Source organism: Clarias gariepinus, chromosome 17 (assembly GCF_024256425.1).
Source record: "Clarias gariepinus isolate MV-2021 ecotype Netherlands chromosome 17, CGAR_prim_01v2, whole genome shotgun sequence".
NCBI classification, from domain to species: domain Eukaryota; kingdom Metazoa; phylum Chordata; class Actinopteri; order Siluriformes; family Clariidae; genus Clarias; species Clarias gariepinus.
This window is the reverse complement of record NC_071116.1, coordinates 226504-247500: the sequence shown is the minus strand read 5'-3', so window position 1 is coordinate 247500 and position 20997 is coordinate 226504. Positions and strand designations below refer to the sequence as shown.

Below are 20997 nucleotides of genomic sequence, written 5' to 3'. Positions count from 1 at the left end.
TTTAAATAATCTGTGTCTGTAGTACAATCATACATTGTAGACAGCTGTTGCAGTGCGAGGTGTAGATACAGTAAGATGCAGGAATCATTAGACTGCATGACATTTATGAAACTTTTTACAATCTGGTTTGTAATAGAATTCTGTCTGTAATTCAGTATGTTTACTGTTTATTTATAGCTTTTTCCCCTTATACCTTTGTTAAAGATTATTTAAATGTAGATATGATCACTAATTATAGTTAAGAATTCAATAGTTAATTAAAATGCAGCTGTGGTTTAATATAACTGTATTATTCCCCTACAGGTCTCTATCCTAAAGATAGTGGAGTGTTAATACGTCTGGCTGTCTGGATATATAATGGACACCTCAAAACTGTTCCCCGCTTATATTCCTCTGGGACATAAGGGTAAACCATATAAACACGTTGTTTGAGGTCTCGGGAGAATAGAGTAAATTGACCGATAGCGCCATCTGCTGTTTTGGAAGAGGAAGTTGCTCCATTGCATTTGTGAGAAAATACATTCGGCGCGTTTGTGAGAAAGTCGATTTTTTTTCTTTGCAAATCGGATTGTGTTTGTTTGTTACATTTTGGCACATAATTAACTCCATACTGTTAGCCCCGCCCACAAACCGCTCCCTCTGTTCAAATCCTGTGTGTGTGTGTGTGTGTGAACGCAGGGGGAGTTCTGCAGTCAGGGTGTGAGGGAGGGGCTTATCGTGAGCTTTATTAAGTTTATCTGTCAGTCGTCACGTCAGTTCTGTGAGAGTGCAGGTGACCGGAGCAGCTCGACTCCGCCCACTTTACTGCTGCTGCTGTCACGCCTCTGCCTCGACTACGACACCTCCACCATCTCCTACATCCTCACACTGACCGACGAGCAGTTCCTCACACAGGTACACACACACACACACACACACACACACACACACAGTTCTGTGGAACGTAGCTGTAGCTTTCTCACACGTTCTCTCTCTGTCTGTCTAATTTAATCCCAGCTCCATTCTCCAGTAACTACAGTGACCACTCTGTGTGCTGAGGCCCGAGAAGCAGCGCAGAAACTCCTCAACCACTATGTCAAGGTGACGCTAATACGCTAATAGACTCTTGCCTGCAGTTAGCTTCCACACAGGAGGCGAGAACTCAGGGTTACGCCACAGTTCAGTGTGTTTGAGCACCAAAGTTTAAAGAACCCAAAAATGCCTCAGTTTTAAACTGTGTGTGTGTGTGTCAGGTCCAGGGGCTGATCATCTCCCAGATGTTGAGGAAGAGTGTGGAGACGCGTGACTGGGTGAACACCATCGAGCCCCGGAATGTACGCGCGGTCATGAAGAGAGTGGTGGAGGATACGACCGCCATCGACGTCCAGGTACCTAGGGTTACTAAACCGGGGTGTACGTGCGTGTGTGTGCGTGTGTGTGCGTGTGTGTGCGTGTGTGTGCGTGTGCGTGTGCGCGTGTGCGTGTGCGCGCGTGCGTGTGCGCGCGTGCGTGTGCGCGCGTGCGTGTGCGCGCGTGCGTGTGCGCGCGTGCGTACGTGCATGCGTGTGTACGTGCATGCGTGTGTGTGCGCGCGCAGAGGGAATTTAACCAATCACAGAGAAAACTGCCCACTGTACAGCTGAGATAACACACCAGTGTCTTTACTGTGTGCTCAGGAGTGGTACAGGCACTAATACACCTTTAATTTACATAGATTGTGTATGTGTGTGTGTGTGTGTGTGTGTGTGTGTGTGTGTTTAGGTGGGCTTGCTGTATGAGGAGGGGGTGAGAAAAGCCCACAGCAGTGACTCTAGTAAACGCACGTTCTCCGTCTACAGCAGCTCCAGACAACAGCTACGCTACGCTCCCAGTTACACACCCAGGTGCACACACACACACACACACACACACACACACACACATATATATATACATATATACATGCACACACTCAGAAATGGAGGTGACTGAAATAAGTGTGTGTGTGTGTGTGTGTGTGTGTGTGTGTGTGTGTGTGTGTGTATGTGTGTATGTGTGTATGTGTGTATGTGTGTGTGTGTGTGTGTGTGTGTGTGTTTAGCGCTCCGATGGACACTAACCTGCTCAGTAACATCCACAAGCTCTTCTCTGAGAGAATCGACATCTTCAGCCCCGTCGAGTTCAACAAGGTGGTGATGATGTAACTGATCAGTGTGTTTAACAGGTTATAGGATGTGCAGTGATCACCTCATTAATGTTCCACTGACACAGGCTGTGTGTGTGTGTCTGTGTGTGTGTGTGTGTCAGGTGTCGGTGATGACGGGGATAGTGAAGATCAGTCTGAAGTCTCTGGTGGAGTGTGTGCGCGTGCGCTCGTTCGGGCGCTTCGGGCTGCAGCAGGTGCAGGTGGACTGTCACTACCTTCAGCTCTACTTGTGGCGCTTCGTCTCCGACGAGAACCTCGTCCACTTCCTGCTGGATGAGATCGTCAGCAGCACCGCGCACCGCTGTATAGAACCCGTCCCCATGGAGCAGAGCGTCATCGAGCTCATCTGTGAGAGGGGGTAGAGGGGGGGGGGTCATGTGATGTGTGTGTGATCATGTGACTAGCTTGTCACAGCTCTTTATCATGTAAAGTAATATAATATTGGGGCTGTGTGTGTGTGTGTGTGTGTGTGTGTGTGTGCATAATTCTGGACTGGGATTAAAACTTTGGGTTGCTGTTTGCTTTAGCTTGTGTGTGTGTGTGTGTGTGTGTGTGTGTGTGTGTGTGTGTGTGAGAGAGCATTACTGTATTAGTAGCTGATTAACCTTTTGTCCTGCTGAATGATGAATAAACTCTGCCTCCTGATCAAGTGTGTGTCTGTGTGTGTGTGTATAGAGGGTTTAGATTGATTATTATATCAGGTTTAATTCTGTATGTCTCTGGTTATGAAACCCATCACAGGTGTGTGTGACACTGACGGACAGGTAATTACACACAAATACAGAAGCACACATCTCACACACACTTTAAAAAAAAAAATGTAGTGATAGCAGCTAGTACTGTCGCCTCACACCTCCAGGGTCCGGGTTTGATTCCCACCTCAGGGTCTGTGTCTGTGGATGTGTGTGTGTGTGTGTGTACTGTATATATAGTTTGTGTCCTCCCTGCACTTGGTGGGTTTCCTCTGTGTTCTCCAGTTTCCTCCCACAGACCAAAGACATGCAGATTAGACTAACTGGTGTTCCCAATTTTCCTGTAGTGTGTGTGTGTGGGTGTGTGTGGGTGTGGGTGTGTGTGTGTGTGGGTGTGTGTGTGTGGGTGTGTGGGTGGGTGTGTGTTTGTGTATGTGTGTGTGTGTGTGTGCGTGCGTGTGCATGTGTGGGTGTGCGTGTGTATGTGTGTGTATGTATATATGTGTGTGTGAGGTAGACTCCAGGCCCCACGTGACCCTGTAGATGATACAGTGTTACAGATGATGAGTGAATAAATGATATGAAGGTTTTATTAATGACATCATTACATTAAAAACTATCTGACATTAATATGTTAGATTCATGTTGTTGTGTGTATATAATCTCAACACAAATACTTATTTAATGGGGATTATTAGTAAAGAGAAAAGAGAAATATATATCTATGTGTTTATTAGGCGCTTTTATTTCCTTTCCTTTGATTTGTGGTATTGATACAGTAATGTGAGTCTGAGTCACTTCCGGTTGTTCGGTGACGTAGTTCCGCTCGTGGCTGCGCTGTGTAGCACAGAGTGGCTAAGCTAAAGTCTGAGGGAGAGCGAGGTTAGCTCTGAGGCTAACGGCATGCGCGCGCTGCGGAAGCTGCTCGGTTACTCGGCCGCTGTAGTGGCGCTGATTGCCGGATTCACCGCCTGGAGGAGCCTCGGGCCCGCGGAGCAGCGCAACCGGGAACTACTCAAGGTACACACACACACACTGTATACACACACACAGAGTACACACACACACACAGAGTACACACACACACACACACACTGTATACACACACACACAGCTGGTCCTAATCCCCGCCCCCACGGTTCACACAGGAACCCGTACAATATCATTACCTCAGTCAAGGTCGCACAGAACTGTGCAAAAGTCTAGACACCCCATTATTTCTATACCTTTAAATCTGAGGAGTGTTCAAGTCAAAGCGGGACTTTGGATAACAGTACAGATACAGGGGATATGTGGCGATATCTCCCAGCTGATATCACACACTATAATGTGTGAGTGGTGTTGGTGAATGAGTGTGTGTGAACTTCACTCTTCCACAACAAGTTATCTGTAAATGTTTAAGCGTCGGATGTTCCACTCTCTGAATGATCACAGTAATGACTGCAGTGAGCTCTGAGTCTCCAGGATCGTCAGTCACGGATGTCTGGGCTTCTTTAAAACGTTCACACTGTTCAGATGTTTCACTGCGGCTCAGAGTCTCATCACCGTACCGTACGTCAAGTCTTGACCCCTCATATCATCTCATCACCGTACCGTACGTCAAGTCTTGACCCCTCATATCATCTCATCACCGTACCGTACGTCAAGTCTTGACCCCTCATATCATCTCATCACCGTACCGTACGTCAAGTCTTGACCCCTCATATCATCTCATCACCGTACCGTACGTCAAGTCTTGACCCCTCATATCATCTCATCAACGTACCGTACGTCAAGTCTTGAACCCTCATATCATCTCATCACCGTACCGTACGTCAAGTCTTGACCCCTCATATCATCTCATCAACGTACCGTACGTCAAGTCTTGACCCCTCATATCATCTCATCACCGTACCGTACGTCAAGTCTTGACCCCTCATATCATCTCATCACTGTACTGTACGTCAAGTCTTGACCCCTCATATCATCTCATCACCGTACCGTACGTCAAGTCTTGACCCCTCATATCATCTCATCACCGTACCGTACGTCAAGTCTTGACCCCTCATATCATCTCATCACCGTACTGTACGTCAAGTCTTGACCCCTCATATCAGTGTATTGGTAAAAATTACTTATTTAAAAGCTGAAATGTTAGAGAAATTAAATGTTTTTATTAACATTAATTAAATGTTAATAAAGTGAGATTAAATGCCTCTTCAGGCAGATGGCTTTGTGTTCTCTGATATTAAACCCTGCATTACAGAGTGTTTACATCAGCACTGCTGTCCACAGAGCGCGCCTCACTGCAGCTGTTTTTGGGTCACATCTGTAATAAACATGCTTCCGTCTTTTCGTCCTCCATTAGAACCTGCCGGAGTTCAACCCAGAGCGGATGGACGAGAGCAAGAGGAGGAACGCTCAGATCATGGAGCTGCTCAAGAACGCTGCGGAGACCAACGACAACATCGCTCGCACCTACGGCAGCCAGAAATAACCTTAACCACCCACAGTGTTGCCCCGTCACCCCACCCACAGTGTAACTGCACCAGACTGCAGATGTGCCGGAGCTCCACTGTGATCTGATGAGGCTGTGAGGAGCTTCACACTGACTGCTCTAATGGGGGGTCTTGGAGAAACACCTCCAAAGGCCAATATAAACTGTGTATATACCTCTGTGTGTGTGTGTGTGTGTGTGTGTGTGTGAGAGAGAGACTGACTCCCATCAACCACTCTCTTGTTATTCAATAAACTCAAGCAGATTGTAAATTAAATGTTGTTTTATGAGAAATCACCGTAATAATAAAAAGCCTGTACAGAGAATCAGGGGAATGAATTAATAAATAATAAATGTGTTTGTAGATTTAAAAGAAAAACGTTTTACTTCTTAAGGAGAATATTTGTGGTTTGTTGTGTTTATTTGTAACAGTTAGATCTTTATTAAGGTATAATATGAGCCTCCTGCGCAGACGGTGCGCACAGCTGACGCGCGCGCTGAGTGAGTGAGTGACGTGTTTCCGGTGTGTGAGGTCAGCGTGTCAGTGTTACAGTCACGGTGCTGCTCGGGTCCTGTCTGTGTCCGTGAGTCGGTTTGTCCGATGTCCGCGCGCTCACCGGAAGTGTCCCGGAGCTGTTGGAGTTGCCGGTGTCTCTCCGGAGGCGCGCTCATCTGTTCCGCGGGCTGGGTGTACCGGGGCGCGCGCGCATCACTGCACCGGGGAGCGGCGCGCGGGACACTGGGGGGGGCACTGCAGCTCGCCTTCTCAGCGGGTAACACACACACACACACACACTGTACACACACACACACTGTACACCCCCTGACTGCAGTGGTCTGTGACTAGCGGTTTTATTTCCTGTGTGTGTGTGTTAATGCACAGCGCGCGCAGCTCTGAAGTTATTTAGACTGTTAGTGTTTATTCTCTGTGTTTATTTTAATAAAAAGTTAGATCAGCGTAAAACATTTAAATGTCACCGGATGATGTCATGGGTTCATTTGCATATTAATAAAACAGTCCTGATTATTTGCAGGTCGAAACGTGTCACAAAAATTAAACGTTTTCTGTCTTCTAATCACTGACTCCACATGACGTCATCAGTCTGCGCCTCTGACTCCGCCCCACTCTGAGCTGCATTCTCACCTACTGTACATCAATACAGAGTGAGCAAAATGTAAACAGACTTCAGGAAAACAAAAACTTATACATATTTTAATACTAAAATTATTGCTATATATATATAATATTAATAATATAATATACTTTATTCTAATCTTCTTTACCTGAAGTGTGTATGCATTTTTTGTCTGCTCTGTAGATTACCATTTCACCTTCGTTTGATATTTTGGTAAAATGACACATTCTGTCTCCCCCTGTGTGTGTGTGTGTGGGTGTGTGTGTGTGTGTGTGTGTGTGTGTGTGTTTAGGTTTGGCGCTGTGGGGAGTTGTGGTTCTTGTGGATCCCTGGAACAAAAACCATCAGAAACCAACAGCACCATGATGAAGAAGGGGATTATGGGAGGTGTGCAGTGTGCACATGCCCTGAACAGTGTGTGCGTGTGTATGTAATGTGTTGATGTGATAAATGTAATAAATAATAAACGTCTTTAAGTAATTGCAGTGTTTATTAGTCAGTAATAGCAGCTTTAATGCGCACGCATCAGGAGCAGAGGTGACGTCATAATAGGACTGCAACAATAAATCTACGTTTTTTTTAAAATATTGATTTGTTTATGATGTCATCGTGCTTGACTCTTGCGAAAGCCGTGAGTGCTCTGACGTGTGGGTGTGTGAGTCTCACAGGAGTGAAGTGAGTAAGAGTGCGACGGCGAGCACCTTCAGCAAAAGTCCTCAGTGTGGGAACATTTCACTCTTAACTCGAGCAGAACAGCAGCTTCTACATTTAAGTCTACCTTTGAAATACACACCAAGCTTACACACACCACTGCAAAAAAGATATTTCTCTAATTTCCAAATTTTTGAATTAGAATTTATTAGAATGACAGAAATGTTTTATTTAATAATTAGTTCCCATAGTGTGTGAATAAGAGTGTGTGTGTGTGTGTGCGCGCGTGCGCCCTGCGATGGATTGGCACCCTGTCCACCTTGTGCCCTGAGTGCCCTGGGTTCGGCTCCGCCCCTGGTGACCCTGTATACAGTGAGTGAGTTCCGTCTGGCCGTAGTGACGAAGCGACACAGTAACACACACACACACACACACACACAGATCTGCACCAACTGCCCCACCAACAGGGAGAGAGAGCGCACTAGCAACACACACACGCATATGGACACACACACAAATAAATACGCACTGATCACTATTATTATTATTATTATTATTATGTTTTTTCGCTTTCCTTTTTTCCTTTTGTTTACGAGTCACTTTATCTTTAATTAAATGTCTGTACTAATTTATTTTATATACATTAATTCATTATTACCTTTATTCTCTGATCCTGTTATTATCTTGTGCTTTATTTCTGATCTTTGGTAAATCGGATGTAAATTTTTTGTCACGTCAATAAACGCCTTTAAATGTAGAAATCTAGCGCCTCCTGCAGCACCTTTATTGTCCTCTAGAGGGCAGCACACACACACACACACACACACACACACACACACCGGAACGCGATATACATTATCGTGTGTAGAACCTGTGTGTCTGTGCGCATGCGCAGGGCGGAAGAACAAGATGGCGGCGTCCACGCGCAGCGTCTGTGTGACTCTCAGTAAGAGTGTGTGGAGAAGAAGCACGTTCACCTCTTCAGGCGCGAGGATTCAGACCGCAGCAGCAGCGCGCGCACAGGTCACCCCGCTCGCTCGCAGTATCCGCGCGCTTCTCTCACTAACCTGGAGCTTAGCTCCGTTAGCTTCATGCTAAGTGTGTGTGTGTGTGTGTGTGTAATAAACATGAAGCTGTTTTTACTTCTGCAGATGTTCAGAATGTAATAAACTCAGAGTAAAGTTTAGTGTTTCATCTTCTGTCTGAACCTTCAAATCTAATTACACACATAAAACATCAGAGGAATCTGAAGTTACAGCAGGCAGGAGAGAGGTTTAGTTTATTATTGGTCTTTTATTATAATTAATTTATAATCATTAACTCTTTATTGATGTTTAAAAGAGCAAATAGTCTAATCCTGTTTAAATTAAACACCATCAAACTCATGAGATTAATTGAATCTACTTGTTTAAAAGGTAATGTGTGTGTGTGTGTGTGTGTGTGTGAGAGAGAGAGAGTTTTACCAGCATCATTAGAGGAAACAATGTTTGATTAAAGCAGCATTAAACTCAGAGACAGTGATGTCATAATGATGTCATTTGCACATGTGGTGCTATGATGATGTCATGTTTTGTGGGTGTGGTTTAGACACACAGCAGCTCGCACACAGGAGGTTCCGTGATCGAGAGCACAGACGAGTTCTGCTTTGTGGAGCGACTGATTCCTCCGGTACGCGTTCCACCGCCACCCAAACACGCAGGCCCCGCCCCCTCAGGATGGACCCCGCCCTCAGGTACTGTAATCTGCACTTCCTGGTGTCCCCTAATGAAGCTTGTGATCCATCTTCCCCTGTGCTGATGAATGTCTTTATTTCAGAAACCCCTCCGGCGCTGCCCTACACCATCCGGCGCTCCAGAATGCACAACGTTCCCGTTTACTCCGACATCAAACACGGAAACCAGAAAAGCACCGTCGTGAGGAAGGTGGAGGGAGACATCTGGGTGGGTTTACAGCTCCTCCTGAGTGCTGCTCTGTCTCTGAGTCTCTGTGTGTGTTATATGGTCTCACACACACCGGCTGTTTGTGTTTCAGGCTCTCAATAAAGATCTAAAGGGACATCTGCAGCAGCTGACGGGCAGAGAGCCGCCCACCAAGGTCAACGAGGTCACCATGAGCATCCGCATTAAAGGCCAGTTCGATACGGAGCTAAAGGAGTGGCTGCTGAAGCTGGGCTTCTGATCCACACAGAATTATTATTATTATTATTACTGATAAACTTCAATAAGATTTAATAAAGAACAGCTATGATTGTGTATAACACCAGATGTGTTTCCTGATGTGTATAGCTGTGTAAAAATAAAGGTCCACTGCTAAACAGACACACTATGTTTCATCGCTGACCCGTCACACATTACCCGCCTCTCACTTCTCACTTTCCTCACGTCCCTGACGGTACAGAATTTGTAGAAACAGTTAAAATGTTAAATCTAATAATAATCTGATCTTAAATGTAATCAGTGATGTTATTATTATTATTATTATTTGAGGTTGAAGCCCACGTCCATGTCTGTGTGTCTCTCTGTACAGCAGAACTCTCTGTCTAACTTATTAATACAAAGAAATCCCATTCTGTAAGGTTGAGTATCTTACGCCTTGTTTACACTAAGTTGTCCTTCTTTGGTGCTCAGACAAATACACTCCCTGTTCGGTAATCGGAGAGTGAATCACAGATGAGAAATGGAAAAAGTAGATCAAAGGATAAAGATGAAGTTTTGTCTTAAAACCACTCCAGCGTGTTAAAATTCACTTATACCACTTCAGCGCTGTTATTTCAGCCAAAGTGAAAATATGAACTAATCCCAGTCAAAATATTCACTTTATCTTTTCTAATTAATATCTATTGGTGCAGGTGTTTGTTTACATTGAGACAGTAGCGCATTAGTAGATTATTTTACAGTAGATTATTAAATCCCACACATAACTGTTCATAACATCACTTTTACTCCACATTTACATTCACTGATGGTGCAGATTAAACTTCAGACAGAGATCTAAGGACTGCAGGAGATTCACAGAGAGTAATTAGAGTTGTATTATTATTATTATTATTGTTTTTACCTTTTTATTAACAGTTTAGTGTAAGGTGTAAGTCCCTACAGAAGATCCTCCGGTGCTGAATCCTGCGCAAAATGTGCGCAGCTACAGTGCGCACGGGATTCCGCTTTTAATTTAAGGTGACGTCATCAAACCGCGACGGCTCTGCATGTTGACTGTGGCGTGTCTCGTGCGTTCACTAAACGGTGAGTTTTTATTAAACACGTTTAACTTTATTTATTACACATTTATTATAATGATCGTTTATAGATCGTTTGTCTAAAACGGAGAAATTAATCAGCGGGAACTGAACATGAGTTAGTTAATTCTAGATGATGACGTCAGAGTTTAACGTCTCTGGACCTCGAACTGCAGCTTCTGATCTGATTCTCTAAATCTGAGTTTATTTATTAGTTTAATCATTAAAACACTCCTGATGTAAAGTCACAGGACGGAGTGTGTGTGTGTGTGTGTGTGAAACCTGAGCAGTTTAATCAGAGGAACACCCTGGTCACTAAGTAACACCAAAACCTGAACAATTCAAGTTAAAGTGTGTGTGTGTGTGTGTGTGTGTGTGTGTGTGTGTGTGTCCTGTGTCTCTCTGCAGTGTGTGATGGAGAGTGTGTGGAGACGGAGAACAGTGGACTTGGTGAGGACGTTACTGATGGAGACAGAACCCGAGCAGACGAGTGAAGGCGGAGTTTCGGACCCGACTCCCGCGGAGGGACAGGACACGTCTTCGTCCTCCTCCTCATTACAACCATGTGGCGTGTGTCTCAGTGCCCCGGCGCGGTACACTTGCCCCCGCTGTAACGTCCCCTACTGCGCACTGTCCTGTTATCGCGGTGCCGCTCACACCGCGTGCTCCGAGCAGTTCTATAAAGACTGCGTGTCTCAGGAGCTGCGGCGGCGCGGCACGGCGGAGCACAAGGACAGGAGGAACATGAGGGACATCCTGCTGAGGATGCGGCAGGCGGAGGGGGGAGTGGGCGGAGTCATGAGAGAGCTGACTGGGAACAACGAAAGTCAAGTGAGTGAGAGAGATGCGGAGACGCTAACGCTGCTGTCCAGACTAGCCGAGATTCAGGAGGGTGGAGAGGAAGGACACGAGCAAGAGGTGCAGGACATCCTGCAGAGACTCAGACAGACAGACGGTGAGGAAGAGGAGGGCGAGGAAGAGGACGATGTAGAAACAAGGCTTTCAGGACTCAATATCGAGTCTCTGACTGAAGACGAACTGTGGACGCTCCTGCCTCAGAAGGACAAGGAGAAGTTTGAACAGCTGCTGAAGGACGGCGGGATTGGCGCTCTGGTTCCAATATGGCGGCCGTGGTGGGAGGAGCATGAGCGAGACCACGTGATGTTGATCGAGGAACTCCAGCAGGAGAAACAGGATGAAGAGACCAATAGCTTGGAGGAAGGCGAGGATGGAGACGTGGACGCGGCACCAGAGCCCGCATCGCCCCTGAAAAAGAAGGTGGAGAAGCAGAAGGTAAAAAAGGCGGGAAGCAGAGATGCTCCTCCTCCAATCAGCAGTGAAATCCCACCACTGTCGTCTCTTTGCTCCGCCTCTCCGTCCCCGCTGGTAAAGTTCGGCCTGGTGAACGTTCTGTACGGTTACGCCTTCACGCTCCGCCTCTTTAACGGGGACGTGTCTGAGACGCAGCAGCTGCTGGAGTTCACGCGGCTCCTCCTCTCCGTGTCCGAGTGTCTGGGACGCGGCCGGACGTTCGGCTCGTCCCCCGAGGCTCTGAGCGCCGCGATGGCGTCCGTCTCCGCAGAACGCTACGACTCTGACTCGGCGCTGAGTGCAGTGGAGGGCGTGGCTCACATCCTGAGTGGAGCGAGCGAGGGCGACAGGACGGGGTACGCGCTCTCCGCCCTCGCTCACCTGCGCTCGGCGCTCAGCGGGGCGCGCATCGCGGCTCCACGAGACCACGCCCACTTTAGGAGGACCTGCTTGCTGGCAGGGAAGAAGTGCGAGTTCCTGCAGGCGTGGGTCAATGAGAACACGCCTACACTCAGGGGGTTGGCCAGATGGGCGTGGTCTGAGTATCAGAGACAGACGGGTGAGAGACAGGTGATGGAGAGAGACAGGAAGTGGGTGGAGGAGAACAGGAAGCAGAGACGAGAGCGAGGGAAAGTCCTGATTGAAGAGATTTAATTTATTTAAGAATTACAGCAGCGTCTCGATACAACCATAATACAGTTTATTTTCTTATAACAACATTTATAAAAAATGTCTCTCACACACAAACACGCACTTTGTTCCTGACAGTAATAAATTCTCTCTCACATTCCCTAAATTGTGTTCTGATCCCTACACGGTACACCACTGCAGTCTGTGTGTGTGTGCGCGCACTCGCATGGGTTTAAAACTCATAATTTTCCTAAAATTGTTTTTTATAAATTAGAATCTCCGTCACTCGCCTCGTTCCGCCTGATTTACACACAGATGAAGCTCAGGGCCACGCCCACAGACCCACCCGAGTGTGTAGACGCCTAACGCAGGACCGCAGTGTGTGTGTGGCTGAGACTCTGTGAGATTGGTGTGTGTTACAGCTCGAGTCCATCTGTAGGCTTTATTACTGCGAGTGTGTGTGTGTGAGCTCAGTAGACGTAGGGAACGATCCTGTAGGGCACGCGTCTGCAGTACGCCTCCCACGCCGCCCCGTACTTGGCTCTGCACTGCCGCTCGTCTCGCGCCTCCCTGTGCACCAACAGCACACTGAAGTACAGCACGTAGAAGTAGGGCAGGATGTGGGAGAACCCTGGGGGAGGGGGGGGCATAGGGGTAACAGGGGGGGTAACAGGGGGGTAACAGGGTGTCAGTGTCTATGAAACAGTAAACTGAAATATAAAAATAAATAATAATACAAATAACCCACGTTATTTAAATTGTGTGATCGTGTGCGTGTGTGTGTGTGTGTGCGTGTGTGTCTACGGCTCTTGAAACCAGCACTTTTTCGCAGCAGAGCTGTGAGTCACACAGATCATCTATTCTGTTCTGGCTGCTGTTTGATGTCTGATTTCTCTCGGCAGCTGAATTTACTACAGTGTTTATAATAAATTTATAAAAATAAAACCTACAAACATTATCTAATAAACACTCAAACACTGTAACTCAGATTGTCGTGTTTAAATGTACAAATCGTTTTGTTAATCTTTTGCTCCAGTCCTGTAGGTGGCAGTGTTTCTGTGATAATCCCATTAAAGGAGAATACTGTGACAGACAGACGGGGCTCGTCTCGTCTGCAGACGCTCGGCTCGGTCGTGATCTGTCGACTTCAGAGCGTTTAATATTTGACATTAAATTAGAGACGATGAAAAAAGACTCAGTTCTGTATCAGTTCTTTTGTATGGAGATGAATGTATCACCACACTCACTCCAAAATCACATTTCTGAAATAAACTTTTCATTTATACATGATTATCCCGTTCCTCTGTAATCCTCCTGGTGGCGCCAAACTGTTCACACATTGACAGGCAGCTCAGTGTCCTTAACTAAGATCGTTAAAAATTTTGTTCACTAATAACACTGAATCCAGACATTTGTAAAATCATCACACAGAGTTGCAGTACAGACGGATCAGACGGACCGGCCCGAGTGTCCTGATCACATCGTCTCGCTGCTGACTCGCGTCTCCACTGGCACTGACTGAAAGATCCACGACGTCACAGGACAACTTAACGCGTCTCCAACTCACCGTGTGTGACTGAGGTGTGAAAACACCATGTGTGTACTGTATGTATGTATGTACACACACACTGACACTCAAACGTTTGGGGTCACCTGCAAATTTCTGTTTTTGTTTAGTAAATTATTTTTGACTTCCTAGAACAAAACTGGAGATTTTTCAAAACTAACACACATGGAATTAAATAATTAAGTACCATTAACAGTCAGTTGTTATTCTAAGATATGAAGGTCAGCTGTTCTGGAACGGAACAGTATTGTGTCAAAACCCATCGAGCTCCATGATGATGAAACTGTCTCTCATGAAGACCAAAACTGAGCTCTGCTGCAGAGGAGAAGTTTAATTAGAGTCACCAGCCTCAGAAATCACCAATTAACAACCAGCACCTCAGATGAGAGCCGTTATGAAGCTTTACAGAGCAGAAGGAGCAGATATACATCTCAATATCAACTGTTCAGAGGAGATTATTTTGTGTTTTAGATAATAAACGCCTTCATTTACATTTTACATTTAGTCATTTGGCAGATGCTCTTATCCAGAGCGACTTACATTTTTATCCCATTACACTGAGCTACCCCTGACAGTATTGTTTTACAGTGTAGAGAGAAATAAACATCAGGAATGAGCATGGAGGGGTGTACAAACGTTTGACTGGAAGTGTGTGTGTGTATATATATATATATATACTAGGGCTGCAACAACTATTCGATAAAATCGATAATGAAATTCGTTGTCAACGAATGCCGTTATCGATTAGTTGGGCTGCTCACGTCACTGAGGCGCGCGACCATAAGATGCACAAATACACACAGATACACAGCCGCTCGCGCAATGGATGTTACAGGAGCCTCTGCAAGTAAAAGCGCGCACCCCGAGGTCCTCCAAGGTTTGATAGCAGTTCACATTAAAAGCCTCTAAGAAGACGGTAACCTGCACGCTATGCAAGACCGAGCTCTCATGGCATGTCATGCACGAACACTTAAAAAGAAAACATGTTGGTGTTACGGATGGCGAAACGTCAGCAGGGTCGGTAAAAACTGTATCTCTTCATCGTGTAAAAGTGGTATAGTTTAAGTGTTTTTTTAAAAACTGTTCGCTAACTTCGGGACAGTCGCGCTAGATCTGTTCACGTGCTACTCGCTAGCATCACCTTGCGCAATCACCTCATGAGCAATAGTGATTAGTTAAATGGCGCTACTTAGAATTATCTTAAATTACACAGTGCGAATAACAGTAGAATATTACATTTAGTGATTGTTGTGGTTTTCAGCGAACGCAAATAACAGTACATTTGTGATTATTAGCTTTTTGCATTTCTACAGTTTTTTTATAGTCCACTACAAAGTTAACTTGTAATTACTGTGGTTTTACTTATACATACATAGTTTTATTATACAAAATTACATTATTTTAGCTGTTTATATCCTAACAACTGAATATATAAGTGTATTTTTTAAACTATATATATATATATATATATATACACACACAGTGTGTGTGTGTATATATATATATATATATTTATATATATATATATATATATATATATATATATATAAACTGTATATATTATATACTACATTTCATTTAAGGTTTAAAATGTCAAAATTAAAGATTATTAAACTCTATATGTGGCTTTTGCATTTTTAAAAGTTTATTTTTCATACATAAATAATACCCTGATTTATGTTTTTTTTTAATAGTTATAAGCAAAATATCAAATTTAAGAAGCGGTTTGGTTTTATCCGATTAATCGATTAATCGAAAACATAATCGCCCAACTAATCGATTATCAAAATAATCGTTAGTTGCAGCCCTAATATATACATACACACACACACACACACACACACTACCGTTCAACACTTTCTAACTCCATGATGGTTCCTGAAGTTTACTTCTTTCTACATTGTAAAGGAATGCTGAAGGCGTCTAAAAATGCATTAATCTCCTTTGAACAGTTAATGGTGAGATGTTTCTGCTACTTCTGCTCTGTAAAGACTTCATAACGCCTCTAATCTCAGGTGCTGTTAATTGGTCATTTTTCAGGCTGATAACTCTAAATGAACTTCTGGTCTGAGACAGAGGTAGGTTTTGGTCTCGCCCTCCTGGGACGGCCTTCATGAGAGCCAGTTTCATTATGGTGCTGGACGGATTTTGCAAATGCACTTGACACAGTACTGTTCTTGCAAGAACTATTACAGAAAGGCCGACCTCTGTGTCTTAAAATAACAACTAACTGTTGTTTTTGTTGTTGTTACGTAATTACCTAATTCCAGATGTGTTATGTTATAGTTTTGAAATCCTCAGTATTGTTGTAGAATGTAGAAAATAAATCACTAAACAAAAACAAAGAAATTTGCAAGTGTTCTAAAACTTTTGTATATATATATAATTTATTTATACACACACGGTCTGTATGACAGCAGCACATTCATTATTACATTTAACCTGCTGTAGTTTTCCTCTGAGAGCTGTATCTCTCACACACACACACACACACAGACACACACACTGCACAGACCCTAAGCTGTGACTTTAATCACTGAAGAGTAAAAACATCATTTCTGTTTCAGTTTTTTCCTTAAAAATGTTAAACTGATAAACTCAATAAAAGATCAACTTATAAGTTATAAGCAGCCATTAAATCTGCGAATCCTGATATATAATAATGTAGTGTGTGTGTGAGTGTGTGTGTGTGTGACTGACCACAAGGCAGAGACCACGCTAGTGCCATCAGAAGGTCTCCAAGGTAATTGGGGTGTCTGACGAACCCCCACCATCCCGACACCAACAACCGCTTTCCTGTTGCCGTGGCGATTGTTTCTAAATCTACAACATTAACATAACAGAGCTCAGAGCCTCGGTTAGGGTGTACTTGTGTGTGTGTGTGTGTGTGTATTCGAGACTCACGCCGGACGCTGCTGTGTGTCGGGTCTCTCCTGAAGAGGTTCTTCTGAGAGTTGGACTTGCGGAAGACGTAATATCCGATTCCTGAAAGCAGAGAGAGGTGTGTGTTGTGTGTGAGCGCTCTGCAGTGTTGTGTGTCTGTCGTGAGGGGCGTGGCCTAAATTACCGTTCAGCAGGATGATGGCGAGGGCACCGAAGGGAGTGAGGGTGTGAGGGTGAGACACTAGAAAGGCTGCCTGGAGGCTGTATGTGAACGGAACCCAAACCAGGTCACCGAACGCCAGCATGAAGCCGAAACCATCGTGCACAATGTCCATGGTGCTCAACACTGCCTCCTGCAGGACACACACACACACACACACACACACCAGGGTGAAAACCCCATGAGTGTCCCCATGTGGTGTGTCCCCCGTGTGGTGTGTCCCCCGTGTGGTGTGTCCCAGTGTGGTGTGTCCCCGTGTGGTGTGTCCCCGTGTGGTGTCTCCCCGTGTGGTGTGTCCCCGTGTGGTGTCTCCCCGTGTGGTGTCTCCCCGTGTGGTGTCTCCCAGTGTGGTGTGTCCCCGTGTGGTGTGTCCCCCGTGTGGTGTGTCCCCCGTGTGGTGTCTCCCCGTGTGGTGTGTCCCCGTGTGGTGTCTCCCCGTGTGGTGTGTCCCCGTGTGGTGTCTCCCCGTGTGGTGTCTCCCCGTGTGGTGTCTCCCCGTGTGGTGTCCTCACTTCGTTCCATAGAGCGTCAGTGACATAGAGGAGTTGGAAGGCGTTGACCAGCAGCATTGACACTGACGGAGATCTTCTGAGCTCCACCTCCTTCATCAACATCACTGCATTTAGCACCACCTAACACACACACACACACACACACACACACAGTAAATAAGGGTATGTTGTTTGTGTTTAGACTGATGGGCGCAGGAGTGTTTCTAGCTCTAGTTCATATTTTATCATGTGTCCAAGTATATAAAGTGTGTGTGTGTGTGTGTGTGTTCTCACCCAACCAATTAATCCTGGTCTCAACTCACAAAAGTATTTCAGATCGAATGAGCCGATGCGTGGGTTTAACTCCCGTCCCATAAAGAAATCATACACAGGATGACCTGCAGACACACACACACACACACACACACACACAGAGCAGTGATGGTGGTTTTACAGTGTGTTACAGTACAAGGTTTTATGTAAAACTCCGTTTCCCATCATGCCCCTGTGCACTCACCTGTGTTTCCCCCGAGGGCCAGTTCATGTGGAGGAGCCCAGAAGGAGCGAGTGTACAGGTAGAGAGAGAGCAGGAAGGCCACGCCCACTGCACACACCGCCAGTGGCACCATCAGCTCATAGAGGAGCGCCAGGGGTACGCCCACTCCCGCGCACACACACACCAACACTGTCGTCACACACAGCGCATGGAACCCTAAAACACACACAGAGGAACGCTGCCGTGACACACAGCATTGTGGGAAATGTAGTCCATGACGGAGGAGAACCTTGTTACCGTTTATCGGATATTTCAGTCTGTTTCCATCCCTGAGAACTAAACCCTCGGACACCTGGGGAGAGAAAACACACTGCGTTCTCTGTGTACACACTGTGTGTGTGTGTGTGTGTGTGTGTGTGTGCGTGCGTGCGTGCGTGCGCTCACCTTGCCGACTGGGAGCAGGTAGAGCAGTGTGTGTGTGCTGATCCACACAGTGATGATGAACACAGCTCGGGGGTCGAAGAGGTCAGAGTGGGGGGGCAGTGGGGGGGGCCAGCGCAGCACAGCGCCCTCCTCAGACACACACACACTCAGCAGGAAGAGCACAGTGAGGGGGAGGAGCACTATAATACATGCAGCACCTACACACACACACACGTCCTGTTCACATCTGCCCTTATCGTCCATCCTGTGTGATGAGACTGAGTGTGTGTGAGTGTGTGTGTGTGATCTGAAACTACGTCTTACCTGTAACTCCTCCAAACTCTGTGTCAGTAGTGTGTGGTGCCTTGTGTTTGTTGGACTTCATCCTGTTTAAATGAGAGCAGAAAGTATTCACACACACACCATTATCATTTACACAGAGTAAAGTGCACGCACGCACACACACACACGCACACACACACACACACACACCTACGCTGATGAACTGTTTGTAGTTTGAAACTTTTGAACCAGTTTGAAACACACAGGTTTCTGATTAATAAACACTGGTCAGAAATCACACACACACACACACACACACACACACACACACAGTGTATCAGGAATAATAACTAAAATAAAGAAATGACAGATGGATATTATATTATTTTAAATATAAATATAAACACAGTATATTATTATAACATTATTTATATTAATGAATTATTTGATATAAAATGTTACACAAAGTGAAGATTTATTAAGTTTAACACTAACAGAACTCTCTCATGTTACTGTAAGTTTACTGTACACTTTATACCTCAGTGTGTGTGTGTGTGTGTGTGTGCGCGCGCACTTACCTTCCCTCTCCGCGCGCGCTGGCCACTGTAGTGATGGTTGTTCATGAACTCCTGGTTCTTTTTGAATGAATCTTTAATGTGACTCACATGAACGAGTCTCTCACAGAATGATTCATTCATGGTCTACTGGACGCGCATGCGCAAAGCATCGCAAACCCTCCGTAGGTTATATACGGGAAACAGAACCGAGCGGTTCATCTGAAGAGTCTTTCAGTCCGAGTCGTTCGTTCTTGTTTATGGGAGTCACGTGACAAAGACGGTCCGGTTGGATGTGACCGTGAGCTGCTCATTCTGTTTATTATAATATCTCCTTATCTGCAGTGTAATATAATTGGAACTATAGACTAAATGTGTGTATGTGGACGTGTTGGGGGTCTGTTTATTTAAAACGCAACATTTTAATTTATTTCTGAGCAAAAGAACGAAATGAACTAAATGACTCAAAAAAAGGATTTGTTCATTTTATTGAACGAGATTCAAAGAACCGAGTCACTAAAATGATTCAAACTTCCCGTCACTCAGCGCTCGGAAGCCGTGGGCGGGACCATGCGTAAAGCTCCACGAGTTAATGATTTGTAGCTGACCAATAAGGATCCAGCGCGTGCATCACAAGAGCGTGGAGCGGGGAGCAGTGAGCCAATGAGAGCGCAGAGCACGCCATAGTGGTCACGCCCCTCACCCCTTATCTGGCCAATGAGAGAGCAGTCTGAGGCGCACCAATCGTAGTGACGTCACCGCTGGTGTCCTCGGTAACGCTAGTTTACTCCACGCGCGCTCCGGCTAAATCTAATAAACAACAACAAACTCTTGTAGATTAATTTCTCCGGGTTTCACCAGCGGCGTCTTATAGTCTGGAAACTACGTTTTTCTCACAAATTCTCTCCTCACAAACTGCCCCTCTGGAACAATGAACTCAATATGGTTCGTAATAAACCCCTTTTACTCCCTAGAGGATTCGACAGTAACATTTCTAACGTTCTTACTGTAATAAACCCGCGAATCTGTTGACACGTGACCGGCTCCTGACCCCTGAAGAGTTTCACCTGTTACTGAAGAGACTCGCCCGGGGTCACGCGCTCACCAACACGCAGACACTCGACTGTACCCGAGGGTTCGAGGTGTTGATGGAACTGATCAAGTGATGCAGTAATAACACATCCGCCGTGAAGAATCAATCCTATTGGAGATCCTACACTCAGGATATTATTATTATTATTATTATTAAGTAACAGATAAACGAAAGTATTTACAATCTATACATTCAATTGAATAAACATTGTGGCTGTTTTACCAGCAGGTGGCGACATACCTCCTCTACACTCTCACCTGTGTCTGTGTCTGTGTGTGTGTGTGTGAGTCAGAGCCAGGTTGTGTGGGTGTGTAAAGTGGAGACTGATGGTCTGATAGACAGGTGATCATACAGACAGGTGTGTTATTAATGTTGATGTGCTCACACTCCTGTCTGTCTGATCAGCCTGTCTCACACCTTCTCTCTCTCTCTCTCTCTCTCTCTCAAACACACACACCATATCCCTGTGTTCAGTAGCTATGGTGACCTGGAGAGTGCATCACTTCCTGTCCCTGCAGAAGGAAGTGTGTCTGTGTGTGTGTGTGTGTGTGTGTGCTGTTTCACAATACACATCTCTAATTCTTCACTTACTAATAACCCAGCTGTCTGTCTGTCTCTCTGTCTGTCTCTCTACAGTAATACAGATGCCCAGTACTGTTGCCATGACATCCAGTTTTTTCCCAATGGAGCAGCACT

The 20997-nt window shown here is 45.5% G+C and overlaps 5 protein-coding genes across 5 annotated transcripts in view; 4 read left to right on the top strand and 1 right to left on the bottom strand.

The window, feature by feature from the left end:
- Positions 1–2813, top strand: part of vps51 (VPS51 subunit of GARP complex) — a 7441-nt gene extending 4628 nt beyond the window's left edge. Inside the window, exons 6-11 of the mRNA XM_053516060.1 lie at positions 679–894; positions 997–1080; positions 1233–1367; positions 1741–1862; positions 2060–2147; positions 2266–2813. Coding sequence (XP_053372035.1) covers positions 679–894; positions 997–1080; positions 1233–1367; positions 1741–1862; positions 2060–2147; positions 2266–2526 — 906 coding nt within the window. The 3' untranslated portion in view covers positions 2527–2813. The remainder of the gene's footprint in view (positions 1–678; positions 895–996; positions 1081–1232; positions 1368–1740; positions 1863–2059; positions 2148–2265) is intronic.
- Positions 2814–3662: 849 nt separating this feature from the next.
- Positions 3663–6948, top strand: LOC128545601 (ubiquinol-cytochrome-c reductase complex assembly factor 3). The gene is made up of 3 exons (XM_053516063.1): positions 3663–3876; positions 5204–6105; positions 6761–6948. The coding sequence occupies exons 1-2, from the start codon at positions 3760–3762 to the stop codon at positions 5330–5332; spliced, it is 246 nt and encodes an 81-aa protein (XP_053372038.1). The 5' UTR covers positions 3663–3759; the 3' UTR covers positions 5333–6105; positions 6761–6948.
- A 1051-nt stretch (positions 6949–7999) lies between these two features.
- mrpl49 (mitochondrial ribosomal protein L49) lies at positions 8000–9437 on the top strand. Its single transcript, XM_053476012.1, has 4 exons — positions 8000–8142; positions 8707–8851; positions 8935–9059; positions 9151–9437. The coding sequence occupies exons 1-4, from the start codon at positions 8029–8031 to the stop codon at positions 9295–9297; spliced, it is 531 nt and encodes a 176-aa protein (XP_053331987.1). The 5' UTR covers positions 8000–8028; the 3' UTR covers positions 9298–9437.
- A 765-nt stretch (positions 9438–10202) lies between these two features.
- znhit2 (zinc finger, HIT-type containing 2) lies at positions 10203–12886 on the top strand. Its single transcript, XM_053476335.1, has 2 exons — positions 10203–10358; positions 10760–12886. The coding sequence occupies exon 2, from the start codon at positions 10766–10768 to the stop codon at positions 12314–12316; it is 1551 nt and encodes a 516-aa protein (XP_053332310.1). The 5' UTR covers positions 10203–10358; positions 10760–10765; the 3' UTR covers positions 12317–12886.
- tm7sf2 (transmembrane 7 superfamily member 2) lies at positions 12745–19334 on the bottom strand. Its single transcript, XM_053476337.1, has 11 exons — positions 19233–19334; positions 18697–18758; positions 18394–18590; positions 18247–18301; positions 17971–18165; positions 17748–17851; positions 17475–17594; positions 16927–17095; positions 16764–16844; positions 16560–16682; positions 12745–12923 (listed from the first exon to the last, which is right to left on the bottom strand). The coding sequence occupies exons 2-11, from the start codon at positions 18755–18757 to the stop codon at positions 12763–12765; spliced, it is 1266 nt and encodes a 421-aa protein (XP_053332312.1). The 5' UTR covers position 18758; positions 19233–19334; the 3' UTR covers positions 12745–12762.
- Between the last annotated feature and the right edge of the window lie 1663 nt (positions 19335–20997).